This window comes from Seriola dumerili, unplaced genomic scaffold (genome assembly GCF_002260705.1).
Source record: "Seriola dumerili isolate Sdu_G_001 unplaced genomic scaffold, Sdu_1.0 BDQW01000301.1, whole genome shotgun sequence".
Taxonomy (NCBI): Eukaryota; Metazoa; Chordata; class Actinopteri; order Carangiformes; family Carangidae; genus Seriola; species Seriola dumerili.
The window spans coordinates 877,868-893,375 of NW_019174556.1; the positions used below are offsets into that span (position 1 = coordinate 877,868).

A 15,508-nucleotide genomic window follows, 5' to 3' on the forward strand; every position below is an offset into this window, starting at 1 on the left:
ATGTAAAAGCTTAATCTGCACAGTAATATAGGTATACAATGAATGTAGCGGAGTAAAAAGCAAAATATATTCCTAAAAATCTAGTGAAGTATAAAGAAGCTTAAAATGGAAACACTGTACACTAACATTACAAATTTTCCTGGTTAAAGTTCACCACTGTATATATATATATATAATATATTCTTATATTGCTTTGACAAAAAATGAATAAAATACTAAGTAAGTAATTCAGCAGCAGCTGTGTGTGATAAGTTCCAGCCAGAAAAAGAACTCTTTTTCACTAACAACACTACAAGTGTGTATATATGCTTGAGTGAACTGAGGAATACAAGCTTCAAACAAAACAGAACCAGGCAGTAAGACTGAATTCTTTTTATTTTTTGTTTTGTTATAGGAAAAGTGCATAGTTGAAGCCCTTTTACTCTTAAACAGTAACAGTGTAAATCGAGGTCTCCTGTGGTACCAGATAGTCCCGCTGTTCATCTCAACCATCTAACATGGCTTCCCCTTCATTATTTACAACTACTTATGATTTACTGAATATTTTCCTTCTCATATCTCCTCCCTGCCATATCCTTTGCAAGTCTAGTAAGATGTATTAAAAAAAATTGAGGACATTTGCTGATATGGAAATGAAGAGTAGCCAGCCACTGAAGACAGTTGGTATGAACTCAGCCCACAGTTGTTGCAGATCATATCCTTCAATTGTACAACTAATCCAAGTAATTTCTGAAATCACAGATACCTTGGAAAGTAACACAAGACCAAGATGCACTTTAATAACCATGTTTCCTTCACAGGGGCATGACAAAGATCTTGACAAAATACAGTCAGTGACTAGAAAAAGAGGAAACCCTTTGTCTTAAGTGTTGATTCCCCTCTGTAATTCTGAGGCTGTAGTTTGTGTTGCTGTTGCACTGTTATAAATATGCACCCACATTTACATACAAGTATCTTTCACCACTGGGGTTTCTATTTTTCTGTTCACTAACTGCATTTCAACCTTTAATGTAGCTGAAACACCTATAAAACTGTTTACATTTAAAATCAATCACATATTTAGCAGAGCTCCGAATCAACTGAGTTAACAAATATAAGAAAATAACCCTTTGATGTAAACCATGCTAATAATAAGGAAACATCACAAAATTTCTACTGCAGATGATTCCATCGTCCTTTCCCCAACATAAATCTAAAAATAAAAATGACCTCCAATATTGCTGTTCTTTCACAAAACGTTGTTCTCTATCAGTACTGAGAACGGACCCATTAAACTACACTGGCACTGTTTGAAAATGCACCTTTTCATTTCTTTCCTTTTCATTGGTTTGACATTAGTTGTGAAGTATAAACTTTGGATTGCTCCCGTTAATCACAGACTGCTGTGATTCTCAGTAAGAGAAGAACAGGCCCCCATCCCCACAAGGCCACCATTTTTAGACGGTAATCAGTACAACACACCTTCAAAATGAAATAACATACCACAACAAAAGTGCTAATAAAATATGATTCTCAACTACTAATAAGTCAGTATACAATGACCATTTTCTTCTTTTAACCACAAAATAATTACAGTACACAGAATCACCTTAATATGATTAAAACGTATTTTGTTTGTGCCAAGTATACTGTTTTACTGTTTTTACTGTTTTATGACCAGACCTATTTAACCCTGTTTACCTGCAGTTTGTTTCTTTTGAATCATTTAAAGAGACTCTTGACTGAGGGGGATTGTTATCTCTGTTATGTGCATCAAATATTATGTTCACATTTTATACAATAACCCATAACTTATTGGAAATTTATTGCCCTCTTCATCACTTATATTACAGGAACCAAACCATCTGATACTTAAAGTGGATGTAATCAATATTCTTATGATAAAAATGTATCAAATGGCAATGTGAAAACAATGTGAAGACAATGTGAAGACAATGTGAAAGGGGTTGCTGGTAGTGATGAACATACACAGAATTATCACCTGAAATCAGCAGCTCCAGTCAACTTTACAGAGTTTTATAGCAAGTTCCAGCTCATTGTTTAGCTGTCTGGCTAAAAACCTTATTGTTTTGGTTCACTCTCACCGCTCTCATAGTGTTGTTTTCTGTTTTCAGAGAAAAGCTCTAAAACCCCACTATGCACTACCTGCTCAGCACCATTTAGCATTTAGCAGCTAAAGAGCCTGACATTGCCCTCAGGAGTTAGTATAGACCAAAAACAGAGCTAAAAGAAAAGTGAAAATTAGGCCTATATTCATCAAGTGGATACAAACAGGACTCCATGTGAATGAGTGCTAATGTTGCTCCATGACTGCTGGATGTGTAAATAAGCAACCGTTTGCCATATGAACATTATAGGGTGATAATATGTCATTGTTGAGCTCACAACCTGTTTTTGAGTTGGCAAATAAAATCAGTTTAAGGGACAGGCATGTTATTGGAAATATAGTTTATAGTATATTAGAGATCTGAGTATTTGTTGGCTCAGGAGAATATGTAATCTGGATGTAAACACATAAGATTGATTAACTGCATCAAAATCAACATGCCATATTATCGTGCATGAAATACTAACTCAGACTTCAATTTAAGCAAATAAATCTATTGAAGTCTGTCATTGTGCTGGTTTAAATATGCTATTAAAAGTGATATGACATAATTACTATCACTGTTTAGACTTGTAACTTTAAAGTGGAAAGAGAGGAATGTTTTAAAGAGTCTGAAGAACCTGCCACCCTTCATTACTCAGCAAAAACCAGAACAACAATTTAACTGCCCAAAAACTTCTCTGCTGCCCCTCTCCCTTCTCCCCCAACCCATGTGAAACATTCCTTCAATTTGAGCTCATGTCTGAGTTTCTGAAGATCTGTCTGCACCAGAGCTGCAAAAAGGAACTAACTCAGAATGATGCCACACCTCTGGATTAAAGATGTGATGAAACACAACACAGAAACCCAACTGATGCATTAACACACTGATATTGTTGGCTAATATTATCGGTCAGAACTGGCTTATCACAGGTACATTATATCACCATATATGTTGGCAGATATGCAAAACCAAGGTTTTTTTGTTTTGTTTTTTGTTTTTTTTGTTTTTTAAAGATGTGTTTTTTGTGGTTATTATGAAATTTCCTGTCAAAAATGACCAAAGCTGGAGCAGAGGCAGAATAACTGCCACCATTGTTCATGTTGTGTGTTTGTGTCAAAAAATTAATATTGATCATTATATCATCTAATGTTTTTCAACACTCAAATGTCATATATCCATTGGCATCATCAATCCATTATCAGTTGGGCTCTAGTAACAAGAATCAAAGACAGATCTACCCAACAAAGATGTGTTATTAGAAAAAGAAAATAAAGCAAAAGATATTTGTATGAAGGTTGACAGGGAGATGACGCTGTCTTGGTCATAGTTACTAGCTAACTGTGCAGCTCCAGTCAGAGCAGGTGGAGGAGTGCTGGTAGAGTGGCTCCTCTGCTAGTCAACAGGAGGTGCTGGGGGCTCTCTTCCATCGCTCTGTAACCCAAGACAGGAAGATATTTAGTCTGTCAAATAAAAACAACTGAGCTATATTTGCAGACAGATTATCCAGTATGATTATATCAGTATGAAAGTGATGTCACTACTTTTAAAAAAAAAATAGCAACTGTAAAATACTCGATTGAATATATTTAAAATGGTTTCTAGCTGTAATGCACAGCATGAAAAAGTAATTTTTTCTGATTACATATTTATTTGCAGTTGCCAGCACTTGCATGCTCTGCAGTATAAGGTGTGCACAAAGTTTTTTACTACTTAGGCATTCATATACCAATACATGCACGCACGCACGCACGCACACACTAAATAGTTTTAAACAAAATAAATATTTATAAATTTGGGCATATGAATGCACTTCTTATTTGAACATTTCAGTGTTTCGTCATGGAAACAAGGCAGTAAAAAGTTCAAACTTTACAAGACATATTACTAATAACTAGCATACACCAATTTAAGTCACCATTATTTACCATAGCTGATAATGTGGCTTATATCTTTTAATTTATATTTTTTTTATCCAGTGTTAATATAAATCAAATAGAATTTTGTTTTTGCATTTGAACAAAATTCCACAAATTATCTTTTATTTAATTTCATGAGAAGCAGATTTCCATTCCCTCCTACATTGTGAGTCATTGTCCATGAGATGCTTTAAGTGCCAGGCAAACCAAAGTGGAGCAGTGACTACATGTGAGATGACATTGTTTGTGATATGAAATATGTGCGGTAAGTACTGACATTGTGGGGTCCAGTGGGTTTGCCTGTGGGACGGGGACCCCTGAGACTGGAGGGGCGCAGCAGGAACAGGACCAGAGCCACCACCACCCATCCCATCAGAACCATGGGAAGGGTCAGGTCACCTCCTCCGCCCACTTGCCCGCTGGGACCTGGCACTGAACACAAGCACATCTTGGTCACATATACAATCTACACTAGTATTTCTGATTTGCGAACATGTTTGAGTGCGGCAATGCGTCCGCATGCTATGACACAATATGAAAAAAGATAAGGTCTAATGTGAACTAAGTGAAGAAGTAGTCATACATACATTCTTGAGGGCACTCTGTGTCTGTGCAGTAGGACTGAGATTGCCTCAGCTGTAAAAGAAATTGCAGAAGAAATAAAGTAGATGTAACAGAGAAAAAGAGTAGGAAAAATAATATCATTAATTCTCCCACTCTGACTTTAATGACTGCATTATTTACTCTGGTTACCACTGCCCTCATCTGGGGAGACAGAGAAACACTGCTAGAGACACTGCCAATAAAACTTTGTGAGTTCCTTATTACATCAGGTGTGCAAACACATGACCCCCTCACCGCTTAATATTATCAACGGCACGTATTCACATGTGGATGGCGCTAAGCAACCAGCTGAGTTTGCCTGCTTTCTAAAATATACTGTAGCTTTCTGACTAAAAATGCTGTGCAAATTCTTTCATTATTTGGACAACACCCTTTCCTGCTGCTAGCAAATCAGAAAACCCTCAGGGTGGCTTAAGCTCTGAGCCAACTGCAGCTTGCCATGCAAGTTACACCTGTGCACAAAGAGCCAATGAGGTCACCGGAAAAGTGACACACATAACTACAAGCTGTAATCTTTGATACCCTCAGAAACTCATTTTAGCTAAACAACACTTTCCATTAAGAGGAGCAAGAGGATATTTCCAAGCACAATGCAAACCTGACAACAGACAGTGCAACAGAGTGAAATGTCTCTGCGTGGCAGAGCTGATAGGTTCTCAAGATAAACACTGAGCAGGAACCAGGATATGTTGCCTCAGTGTCACTCGGTGGCTTTTCATTTCCTTCTCCCCTGCTTTTCTAGAGACTTTCAATTACCTGACAGTTGTTAATCTCTTTGCTTCCTTCTCTTGACTTCAGCAGGAGATATTTTCATTTCACACTGCAAACTTGGAAATACTTTGACCTGTCCCTGCACCTTATTTCTGTCACAATGAAGTCTGCCACTCAAATTTCCAACTGACATTTCAATTACTTACCAGGTTGATGAGGCGCCTCATAGCATACTCTTGGGTGCAGATGCACTCACAAGGGTCAAAGCCTCCCTCTGCCATTTCTCACCGGACAGTGTTGTCCACCTTGGATCAAAACAAAAGTACTGTATTGAACTAAGACACACATGAACATGAGAGAGAAACCTAATGCTGCCTGTTGTTAGTGCTGTGCTCTATTGTTGTTTCACAAGCACACACGTATTAAGGGAGGAGACTGTTCAGTTAGGACAGTCAGCAGGCTCTGCGGCTTCATGTAGTACAGATTTAAAGAAATCATAAATCTCATTGTTGAGATTTATGTGCAGACATTACATTTTCCATTTAAAAAATAAAATATATAATGTACAATATAGGGAATTTTGTACTGTTCTGTCTTTGCACTATTTTACACCCGTTTGTTTCTGTCTTAGTGGTGTTATCTTTTCGCACTTTATGTTGACTTCCTTGTCTACACTGTTAAACATAGTACCATTTGTCTCTGGGAAATTAAATGTCTTCCCTTATCTGTCCTTGCATATGGATGCATTAACAATAAAATTGTCTTGAGTATTAAGTCATGGTTTATACATAACCTTAAAAATCTTTTTCATCTTTGTTCTGCACTTTCTTGTTATTTACTGGCCAATGTACAGTGCTGTGCACTTATCCATCACACAGTTCCAGTTACAGTCAGGGTTATAAAGAACTATCTTCAAAGACAAGAGTAAGAAGAAGCCCTGCAACAGATGATCTGGCCCCCACAGAGCCTTGATCTCAACATCATGGGGTCAGTCTGAGATCACATGAAGAGACAACAACCTACCTGCCAAGTACCTTTGAAAAGTATCTGTGTGCAAGTGCACCTGGGAGAATTGGTGCTGTTTTAAAAAGGAAAAATGTGGTCACGCCAAAGATAGATTTAATTTAGGTTTTTCTGTTTACTGCACTTTGTATGAAGTTAACTATTCATGGTATTGTTTTTGAAAGCATTGTCACTTTACTTATGGTGCCTCAAACATTTGCACAGGTCAGTGTGTGGACGGACTGACTGATCACTGTTTCTACATAACCTTAAACACATCTTTAGTATTTCTGCTCTGAAGCTTATTATTATTATTATTTTGACCAACGATTATACCCACAGCAATATATAAGCAATAAGCCTATCTCGTCCGATATATCAGTCCGGCCACTTTATCTGTTTAGCTGAACAAGTAAAAAAAAGTCAAACATGTTTTAATCAATGTAAGTATCGCAGTTTCTTCAGTATATTTCTATGGTCAGTGTTCGTACAATGGAGTATCGACCCCAAAATGCTAAAAATGTAAACTGCACAAAAAACACACATGACATGCATAGGTTGATCTTATATACATTTTGACCCAGTTACAGACAGTTGTAGTTGCTATATACACATGTACACGTTATATTTTCCGTGGGTGGCCGCCTGCATATTTCTAGAATGACGAACAAACCAAGTGCCAGTTTAACTCGACCCTGCAGAAATCCAGTCAAAGGCAGCTATAATCACTTCTTAAGAACCAACTCCGGGGTTTTACATCTTACTCTCGAACGAATTCAGCCAACGTTAGACTAGCTGCTTGCTAACCTAGCTAGAGAAAACTCACAGCCATGTCCTTTTCATGAACATATGATTGGAGACAGATGTGGCTGCGAGCGGCACCGAAACCCAAATCACTTACTTGAGCTTCGTCGATGTTCGGAAAACGTCTCCTGTTGTTGAAAGGGTCTGGGAGGTGGAGGTGCTGCTGCTCCTGCTGTTGCACTGTTGCACTCCAACGACACCGTTAAATCGCAGACATGTCAACCGACCGTCTGTGTTTTGTTTAATACACGTGAACCAGCCAGCTATTCTTCACGACGCACATCCGGGACCTTCTCCGGTAGGCGGGTTAAACGTTTCTTATTGGGCCAGAAGTTTGATGAGCGGGCCTTTGGACCAATCACAGTAAGGAACAATTAGAACGTCTGCATAGTAAACAAACAGTGCAGCTGTCTGTCATCATACATAGGCAAATAAAGACTTCTAACATCTGTACAGCTGTTTAACCACATATACAATGGTGGGATGTAACTGAACTCATATCGACGGTGAGTCAAACTCTATGTATAAATTAATAAATGGTTATACCAAATTCTGTAGTTGTAAGTGTTAATAAGCTGTTTATAAATGGATTTCGGTCCAGATGTCATGCAGCCCTTTACCAGAACTGTTCAAAGTCCATTAGAGGGACCCACTGTTTTGTTTTTTAACTCAACATTATTTATATAGCAACTTTCATACGAACGTGTAGTCCAAAGTGCTTCACAGAGCAGGATTAAAACAACCACCACACTACACTAAACAAACACAACAACCACACAACACACACACACACCACACACACACACCACACACACAACACACAACACCTATAAAAATGATTATGTAAGATTAAAAATTTACTACCATAAAACAGTAGAATGATGAATAAAAGTCAATAAAAATAAAATAAACACAAGGTATAAAAGTCAATCAAAAAAAATCAATAAGAAATTAAAAACGGAAGCAAAAGTTACAATATTACTCTGAATTAACATTACTCCAATTTAACATTACTCTAAATTAAAAAAAAAAAAAAAAAAAGGATTAAAGGATAGGTTTTTAATTTATTTTTGAAAATACCAAAAGAACTTGCTGTTCTAATATCCACAATTTGGGGATAAACAAAAATAAAAAGCAGTTTCACCAGTATTTTTATGGAACACATTTAAAAACACAGTGACTATCACTGTCAAATAAATATATAATAAGATTGTTTTGATGAAAGTTTCTGACATTAAACTGTTGTAATGCATTTTGGCTGCATCTTCCTTAATTTATTCAATTTTTTGCAATTATATTTTCACAACCATCTGCCAGCCTGTTTATCAGTCAGTGCAATAACATGTGATGGTTAATAAACATTTCCGTACCATGTAAAATGAGAAATGGTTTACACAATTTCATATGAGAACTTGCTTTATTTTAACAATTATTTTTCGTGCGATGGACATTAGTTTCTTAATGACATATGATAGCTCCTTATTTCAAATAAACACACTACCTTGTCAGGGCAAAGGTATATATTTTACCTCATGGTATGGAAGCCTAATTAAATGTAGTAATACCGCCATGTAAAAACACTATTACAACTAAAAGTTCAACATTTTACTAAGGAAAAGTACAGAGATATCAAGAGCATATTGTGTTGTATCAAAAGTACATACAAATCAGAACAGTCATTCAGAGTTTTACTATATTATATTATTGGATCACTTATCTATTAATGTGTAAGTAGCATTATAATGTATCATCTCAAGGAGGAGATAATTCTGTTGGGTAGTTGTATCATATTTTCCACTGGAATGGTCTCACTAAATAATTAAAGACCTAAAGACAAGAAGAGATGTGCCATGCTGGAGGAGGATTTTCCACAATCTGGCAACCCAAAAGTTGTTATTATTAATGGTTTCTAACTAGTCTATACAGCAGAAGGAAATGACCATTAACACTGAATAAAGTCATTTATTACAGCTTATAACTTTACAAATGGTGCCGTATCAGAGAGTGGTACACGTCTGTCATATTTGTTTACATTTATTTTTCTTACTAATTCTAATTCATAAAACCATAAATAAAATGCCCACAACAGATCACAGTCAGAATGAAAATACTGAGTGTTAACAGTGCTAGAAATCAGATGTGTTCAGCACATGATGAGAAATGTCCTGAAGGCGAGTTTGAAAAGAACATAAACCCATGTTACTCTACCCCCGGAGCTCATTAATGAAAGTTCCAGCTTGTACTGTATTTAGCCGCACTGTGTGTGCATGTTCTGGACTGACTGACTGACGCTGTCCGCTGGCAGGCAGGCAGGCAGTCCAACAGCAACGGTGAGCTGCCTCTGAAGTGAAAAGAAGCGGTAGACGGTGAAAGTGAAAGGAGGGCTACATAACTGTGAAAAGCACCGCGCACGCAGTCCCCATACAGACAGACAACACAGGGAGAGAGGCCCCGGGTCTAACGCTTCCAGGCAGCAGCAGCAGCTCAGCGGACACAGCCATGGCTAACATCGCGGTTCAAAGGATCAAGCGGGAGTTCAAAGAAGTTCTCAAAAGCGAAGAGGTGCGGTAACGTTACTGGCTTTTTTAGTTTTTTAGTCAAGTGCAGCTCCTTCTTTGTTATTGTTTCAACTCTATTGCAACGTAAAGTGTCAGCAGACCTAAATTACCTTTGCTAACGTCGGGTCCCAGTCCTGTGTAGCAGTAGGTCAGGCCTCAGCAGGAGAACTTCAGCTATAGCTTTAGCTTGATTATCAGTGTCTGGCCGAAGCACTCTGGTTATGTCAGGTGGGTGTGTTCAGGAAACACCGGGGATCCAGTTTGACAGGCCCTCTGTTCCTAACAAGCAGTACCGCATACCTTTGGCTAATTACCTAGCTAAAATAAACCTGGCTTATATGGGCTACAGCACACGCCTCACTCGCGACACGGTAGCTGTCTATTAACGTCAATTTAGTTACTGTCAGCATGGTTGAGCAGCCTTTAGCCTGCTAACGTTATTTTGACACCTCCTCTACAGTTAGCATTAGCTTGTGGTGTTGTGCTATAATGTTCACCAAGTTTACAAACTTATCAAACGTTAATCAGCTGTTGGTTTCAATGCAGAGGGGTTGTGGATACTAAAAGTGTGTGTTTTGTCTGCTAAGCCTCGTTTTTGTGGGTTTGTAGTTAACTTTTGCTAGCTTGGCTCTACTAGCAAGCTATCTGTGTTGCTAACGTAAGTGTCCTAACGCTTCCTGCGAAACTCTGTAACAGACTGTTATTTCTTCATACAGAAAATGGCAATTGCTTTGTCTTAAGCAGCCAACATGTCTGTCGCTCCACATTTGTGTGTGATTTCATACTTGACAGAGATATGTCAGGACTCAGGCTGAGACCTGTGAGTCCATAAATACCAGGGTATTTCATTGTGTCCCTCTCATTTGTCCCAACTTCTAGACAAGTAAAAACCAGATAAAAGTAGATTTGGTGGATGAGAACTTCACAGAGTTGAGGGGGGAGATAGCAGGTCCTCCAGACACACCATATGAAGGTACTGCCACATGCCTTATGACCGATATTTGCTACAAGACTTTCCTGTTATGAATTCTCATTCTAAAACATTTTTTATTGTTTTTCTTTCTTTTTACAGGTGGCAGGTATCAGCTTGAAATAAAAATCCCAGAAACCTATCCTTTTAACCCACCAAAGGTATATGCTTCAGTATCATTGATGTGGTCCTCTGTAAAATGAAGTACTTGCTATATGTCCTTTGCCTCTTTCTCTCACTCCTGCCTTTACATGCACACTATTATCCTGGTCAGCATAATGGTTTTGGAGAAAAAGTTATATTCACACTTCATAAAGCTTGATATCTTAATCTGTTTTTGAAAAACTTAAATATGCTAATTGAGGTACTCTCAAAGAAAACAGGATACTCTGGCTTGTAAACATCTTATTCAGGTTTCTGATTGCTGTCTGCCATTTGCGCAAGTTTGTAACTCCACTGAAACAATTGTTTGTTGGTGGAAGAAATACTATAGTAATAAATTATACAGAGACAATCTGAGAGTCTGATACTAACAATGTGGATGCTAAGCAGTATTGTTTCTCCAGTCTTAGGGAATTACTGTTGATCCAATGGAGAAACCAAATCAATCAGAGCCCGGCAATAGAAAATGAAACTGTGATTTATCCTGCACTGTAGAGGGAACCCCGAAGGGACAGAACAGATGGTGTCTGAGATCTTGAGGACTGAAAATCAGGATACCGCTGTGCATATACATGTACCCAATGTAACTAACACTAACCATTACCTCACTATTATTATCTAGATAACCTCTCCCATCTGTCTTTCTTAGGTACGTTTCATCACTAAGATCTGGCACCCTAATATCAGTTCTGTGACAGGAGCAATATGTCTGGACATTTTAAAAGACCAGTGGTGAGTGAGATGTGTTTGATCCTTCTGACCTATAGTGCTCAGTGTTCCAGCGTTTACATAAGTGAAAAACCCAACTTTTGATCTGTGTCACCCAGGGCAGCTGCTATGACACTGCGGACAGTGTTATTGTCTCTACAGGCTCTCCTTGCTGCAGCAGAACCAGACGATCCACAGGATGCAGTAGTAGCCAACCAGGTGAGAGAGACATTTTGTGTTGTTTGATACAGTAATACTGCCCAGCACAGCAGGAGTACAACGAGGGAGCTTTTTGTAGGATCATATTTCAGTAACAATGTCTGGTGCTGTCATTTTTTGCCAGTGTTGTTCTGTGGACAATTCAAGGCATTAAAACACAGTCTGTCTCTCTCTGTACTTTGGTGGAAATCTGAAAATAAAGAGTTGACACATGACCGAGTTGTCTTTGTGTCTTTTAATAAGAACTTTGCAAAGGATCAGTGTACAACAGATTGTAATTGCAAACTGATGTCGAACAAAGAATGTACATGCACTTTATAGAGGAAAGAATAGAGGAGGCAGCGTCAGGATGTGTGTGTGTACAATTCTGGGTACCATCAAAACTGTCAAACTGTCAAGGAAGAAGCTGCATTTTTAAGGAGAAGCAACTCCTTAGTTCGTACCAGACAGCAGCAGATAAGGAGCATACATGTGAGGATAGATTTATGTCCTAGGTCATATAAAGTCAGGTCATGAGAAATACAAAACCAGGTCATACAAAGTATAAAAAATTTGATTTTTCTATCACAGTACCTTCACTTGTTGCTGTTTTTTTTTTAATATATATATATTTAACCATGCTCACTGAGCTCTCTCTCTCTCTCTCTCTCTCTCTCTCTCTGCATCCTCAGTATAAGCAGAACCCAGAAATGTTCAAACAGACCGCGAGGCTGTGGTCTCACGTCTATGCTGGAGCTCCTGTCTCCAGTCCTGACTACACACGTAAAATAGACAAACTCTGTGCCATGGGCTTTGATAAGGTCAGAAGCACTCTTTTTTCTTTTTTTTGTTGCACTGTAACATTCATATATTGACCATGGTGTAGGAGGGGAGAATTTTGGGGGGCAGTGTTGGTTTGGCAGTAGAGATTAGATCAGTTGATTGTCAGAAAATTAATAAGCAACAGTTTTGATAGAACTTTAGTTTTGACTGATTTTTTTCTGACTTTAACTGAAGCATTTGAGTGTAAACTTTGATGGTAAACATATGATAGTAAGTGAATATTTTTGGGTTTTGGACCATTGTTTGAAAGTCACTTTGGACTTTCAACTTTTTTTGATAGTTTTCTGACATTTTATAGACTGAGCTACTTAATAGAAGTGTTAGTTGCTACCATATTTGATAGCATGCTAGTCAGAGTGAACAAGGCCTTGTGTAAGCTCATTTAAGTAAATATCAAAGGAATTACTCATAACGAGGCACAATTTATTCAGACTTAATTACCATGGAAAGCATTTCTTTCACTTGTATCATAAGGTTCACACAGTTGATGGTCATGAGAGCATGCAACTTATTTCCTTTCAAATTGTTCTTTCAGTTTTTTTATGAGCCTGACATTTGCAAATGACACAGAGGTTACAATAATTCTTAAATTCTTGTTTCCCCTCATACAGAATGCAGTAATAGCGGCCTTGTCTTCAAAATCCTGGGATGTGGAAACAGCGACAGAGCTGCTCCTCAGCAACTGAGAGCCAGCCAGGTGTGAGGATCCCAAACCGACTCCCTTCATCACAACATCAGCTCCTCCCCCGGCACATTCCGCCTTTGCCTTTTGTTACACAGACAACACCCCATTCACCACAGCAGTCGGAGTCTTCTTTTTATAACAAAATTTATTTGCTACAAACCTAACACCGGTAGCACCACAATCGCCAATATGCACACTACACTGTTGCCTGTCTGATCCCATGCCGAGTCTCACGAAATCAAAAAAGTTTATCCTTGTAATAAGCCCTGAAAACTTTGTCATGCATCTTGTTTTCCATGCCTTTTAATCATATTGGCTCTGAAACTTTTTTCACAAATTCGTGTTCCTTATTATTGCTAAGAATCAAATGTAACTGCCAATTCCTGGTGGATTTTCCAGGGTAAAATTTGAAAGGAAATCCTGCACACTGCTCTCACAGCACATCACCATTTACTCTTTCAGCAGCGAGTTGGACCTTGTGTTAGATTATTATCTCTCGTATGGACATTTAATACGTTAAAGGTTGTAATTTACGTTTACTTGACGGGATAGTGTTCTGTATGAGCAGTGTAACGGATTTTTCCTGAACAGTTTAATCAGAGATGCTTCAATCATCAGCAGATGTTTGGATGTACAAAAGTTTTTCTTTCTGTCTGTAGAAGTAGAAAAGATCACACAGACATCCTCAGACATCCGCACACATGCACAGAAGAAAAAGGTTATCTGTAAATAGATGCGTGTAAATTTGAAAATACAATGGGGATATACTTTTTTTCTTACATGGCATTGTAAAACAAATTATTTTAAATATAAACTATGCCTAGTTTACAACAATATGGAAGAGATATCTTTTTATGCTTTTGTGACCCATGAGAACTCCCTCTGAATGTCCTGTTGTGTTTTCTCTTTAAGATTGTTGTTTAGAGGTGGCACAGCCAACATCCTGGCCTTAAAGGCACAGAAGGTGACAGCCAGCTCTGGCCCGTGAAGTTCATTACATGCCACCTTCTCTGCTACACCACCACCCAACCTTTTCATGTGTCTTTTATTGTCCTTGCATGTTCTACGCTGCCTTTATATTTTGTTTGGCTAAATGATGTGGTGATGGGGGTGTCTGTTCGATTCAACATCCCTTCAGACTTGTGGAGCCCGCAAGACTCTCTAATGTATGGAAAGAGACACCTGGAACTTCTGCTCGGCAAACCACTCAAGCACACCCAGTTTGGCGTGAAATCAGTAGGGAACCAAAGCCTTTTCTGTTGATTTTACGAGTATGTCGCTGGAAAATTTTCTCCTCTCTGAACAGATTTGTCTGGCACACCTCAAGATGAAATGAGTGTTTCTGAAAGTTATTAAGGATTTGAGTTTGCAATGCAGTGGTTGTATTTATTTATTTTTTTTTTGTACTCATTTCAGAGCAATCATTTTCAACAATAGGCACAGATTAAGGATTTGCTCACCCTCTCAGTCCTGAGGGGAAGCTTTATCACTGCAGTGGTGCAGCAGTACTCAATCAAAACTTTGGCCATATATACAGGTAATATAGGTGATGTCCTATATTCCCAGACATGCTTTACTATACAGCCAAATAAAGTGCTCATTGAGGTTGTCTTTGAATGATGTCTTCTGAGTTGTTAAAGAGGCTGGAACTCCTCTGTTAATCTATAAAGCAGATAGCAGGCCTGTATAGTGTTTTCACACATTTTGATTTGAGGTACATGGACTGTAAAGAAATGCTTAGTATATAGAGCAGTGGGGTGTTGGCGCATCCTCACACATGGCCTTTCTTTTTTTTTTTTTTAAAAAAAAGAAGAAAAGAAACAATCTTCCTTTTGCTTGCCCACCAGCTCAGTCCCCACCAATACAGTGGCATATTACAGTACTACATGGAGTAATCATGCAACCATCTCTGCTGACATTGAACGAGTTTCCAGCCAGAGCCAAAAAAAAAAAAAGTTCATAGTTAGGGGATAGAATGCACACACTATCTCCTTTACTTGTAAATAGTCAGGTCCTTGATAATGAGCCATCTCATTATCACTAGAGTGCACCATTGATGGCTGGATCTATATTTTGTAAGAAAAAGAAAGGACAAAAAAAGGAAAGAGGCCCCCCTCCTCCCCGTCTTCCTGGTGTTCTCACTATGTACAATATTGCACGATGATGAAGCATTAAAAAAAAAGACAAAAAAAAAAACGGGGCTGTTGCATCTCAGTTTCTCCATTTGGATTGAGACT

The 15,508-nt window shown here is 38.3% G+C and overlaps 2 protein-coding genes across 2 annotated transcripts; one reads left to right on the forward strand and one right to left on the reverse strand.

Moving 5' to 3' along the window:
- Positions 1-1,916: 1,916 nt before the first annotated feature.
- smim14 (small integral membrane protein 14) lies at positions 1,917-7,427 on the reverse strand. The gene is made up of 5 exons (XM_022758587.1): positions 7,245-7,427; positions 5,548-5,646; positions 4,594-4,642; positions 4,284-4,438; positions 1,917-3,521 (listed from the first exon to the last, which is right to left on the reverse strand). The coding sequence occupies exons 2-5, from the start codon at positions 5,620-5,622 to the stop codon at positions 3,483-3,485; spliced, it is 318 nt and encodes a 105-aa protein (XP_022614308.1). The 5' UTR covers positions 5,623-5,646; positions 7,245-7,427; the 3' UTR covers positions 1,917-3,482.
- A 161-nt stretch (positions 7,428-7,588) lies between these two features.
- ube2k (ubiquitin conjugating enzyme E2 K) lies at positions 7,589-15,235 on the forward strand. The gene is made up of 8 exons (XM_022758441.1): positions 7,589-7,653; positions 9,453-9,709; positions 10,585-10,678; positions 10,778-10,836; positions 11,487-11,569; positions 11,665-11,764; positions 12,436-12,564; positions 13,198-15,235. The coding sequence occupies exons 2-8, from the start codon at positions 9,647-9,649 to the stop codon at positions 13,270-13,272; spliced, it is 603 nt and encodes a 200-aa protein (XP_022614162.1). The 5' UTR covers positions 7,589-7,653; positions 9,453-9,646; the 3' UTR covers positions 13,273-15,235.
- Positions 15,236-15,508: the final 273 nt, after the last annotated feature.

Excerpts from the sequence above, each read along its gene's own strand:
- smim14 (XM_022758587.1), bottom strand. The coding sequence starts at position 5,622 with ATGGCAGAGGGAGGCTTTGACCCTTGTGAGTGCATCTGCACCCAAGAG. Across the intron at positions 4,643-5,547 it reads TGAGGCGCCTCATCAACCTG|CTGAGGCAATCTCAGTCCTA; the intron begins GTAAGTAATTGA and ends TTTCTTTTACAG. Across the intron at positions 3,522-4,283 it reads AACCCACTGGACCCCACAAT|AGCGATGGAAGAGAGCCCCC; the intron begins GTCAGTACTTAC and ends CTTGGGTTACAG.
- ube2k (XM_022758441.1), top strand. The coding sequence starts at position 9,647 with ATGGCTAACATCGCGGTTCAAAGGATCAAGCGGGAGTTCAAAGAAGTT. Across the intron at positions 11,570-11,664 it reads GACATTTTAAAAGACCAGTG|GGCAGCTGCTATGACACTGC; the intron begins GTGAGTGAGATG and ends TGTGTCACCCAG. Across the intron at positions 12,565-13,197 it reads GTGCCATGGGCTTTGATAAG|AATGCAGTAATAGCGGCCTT; the intron begins GTCAGAAGCACT and ends CCCCTCATACAG.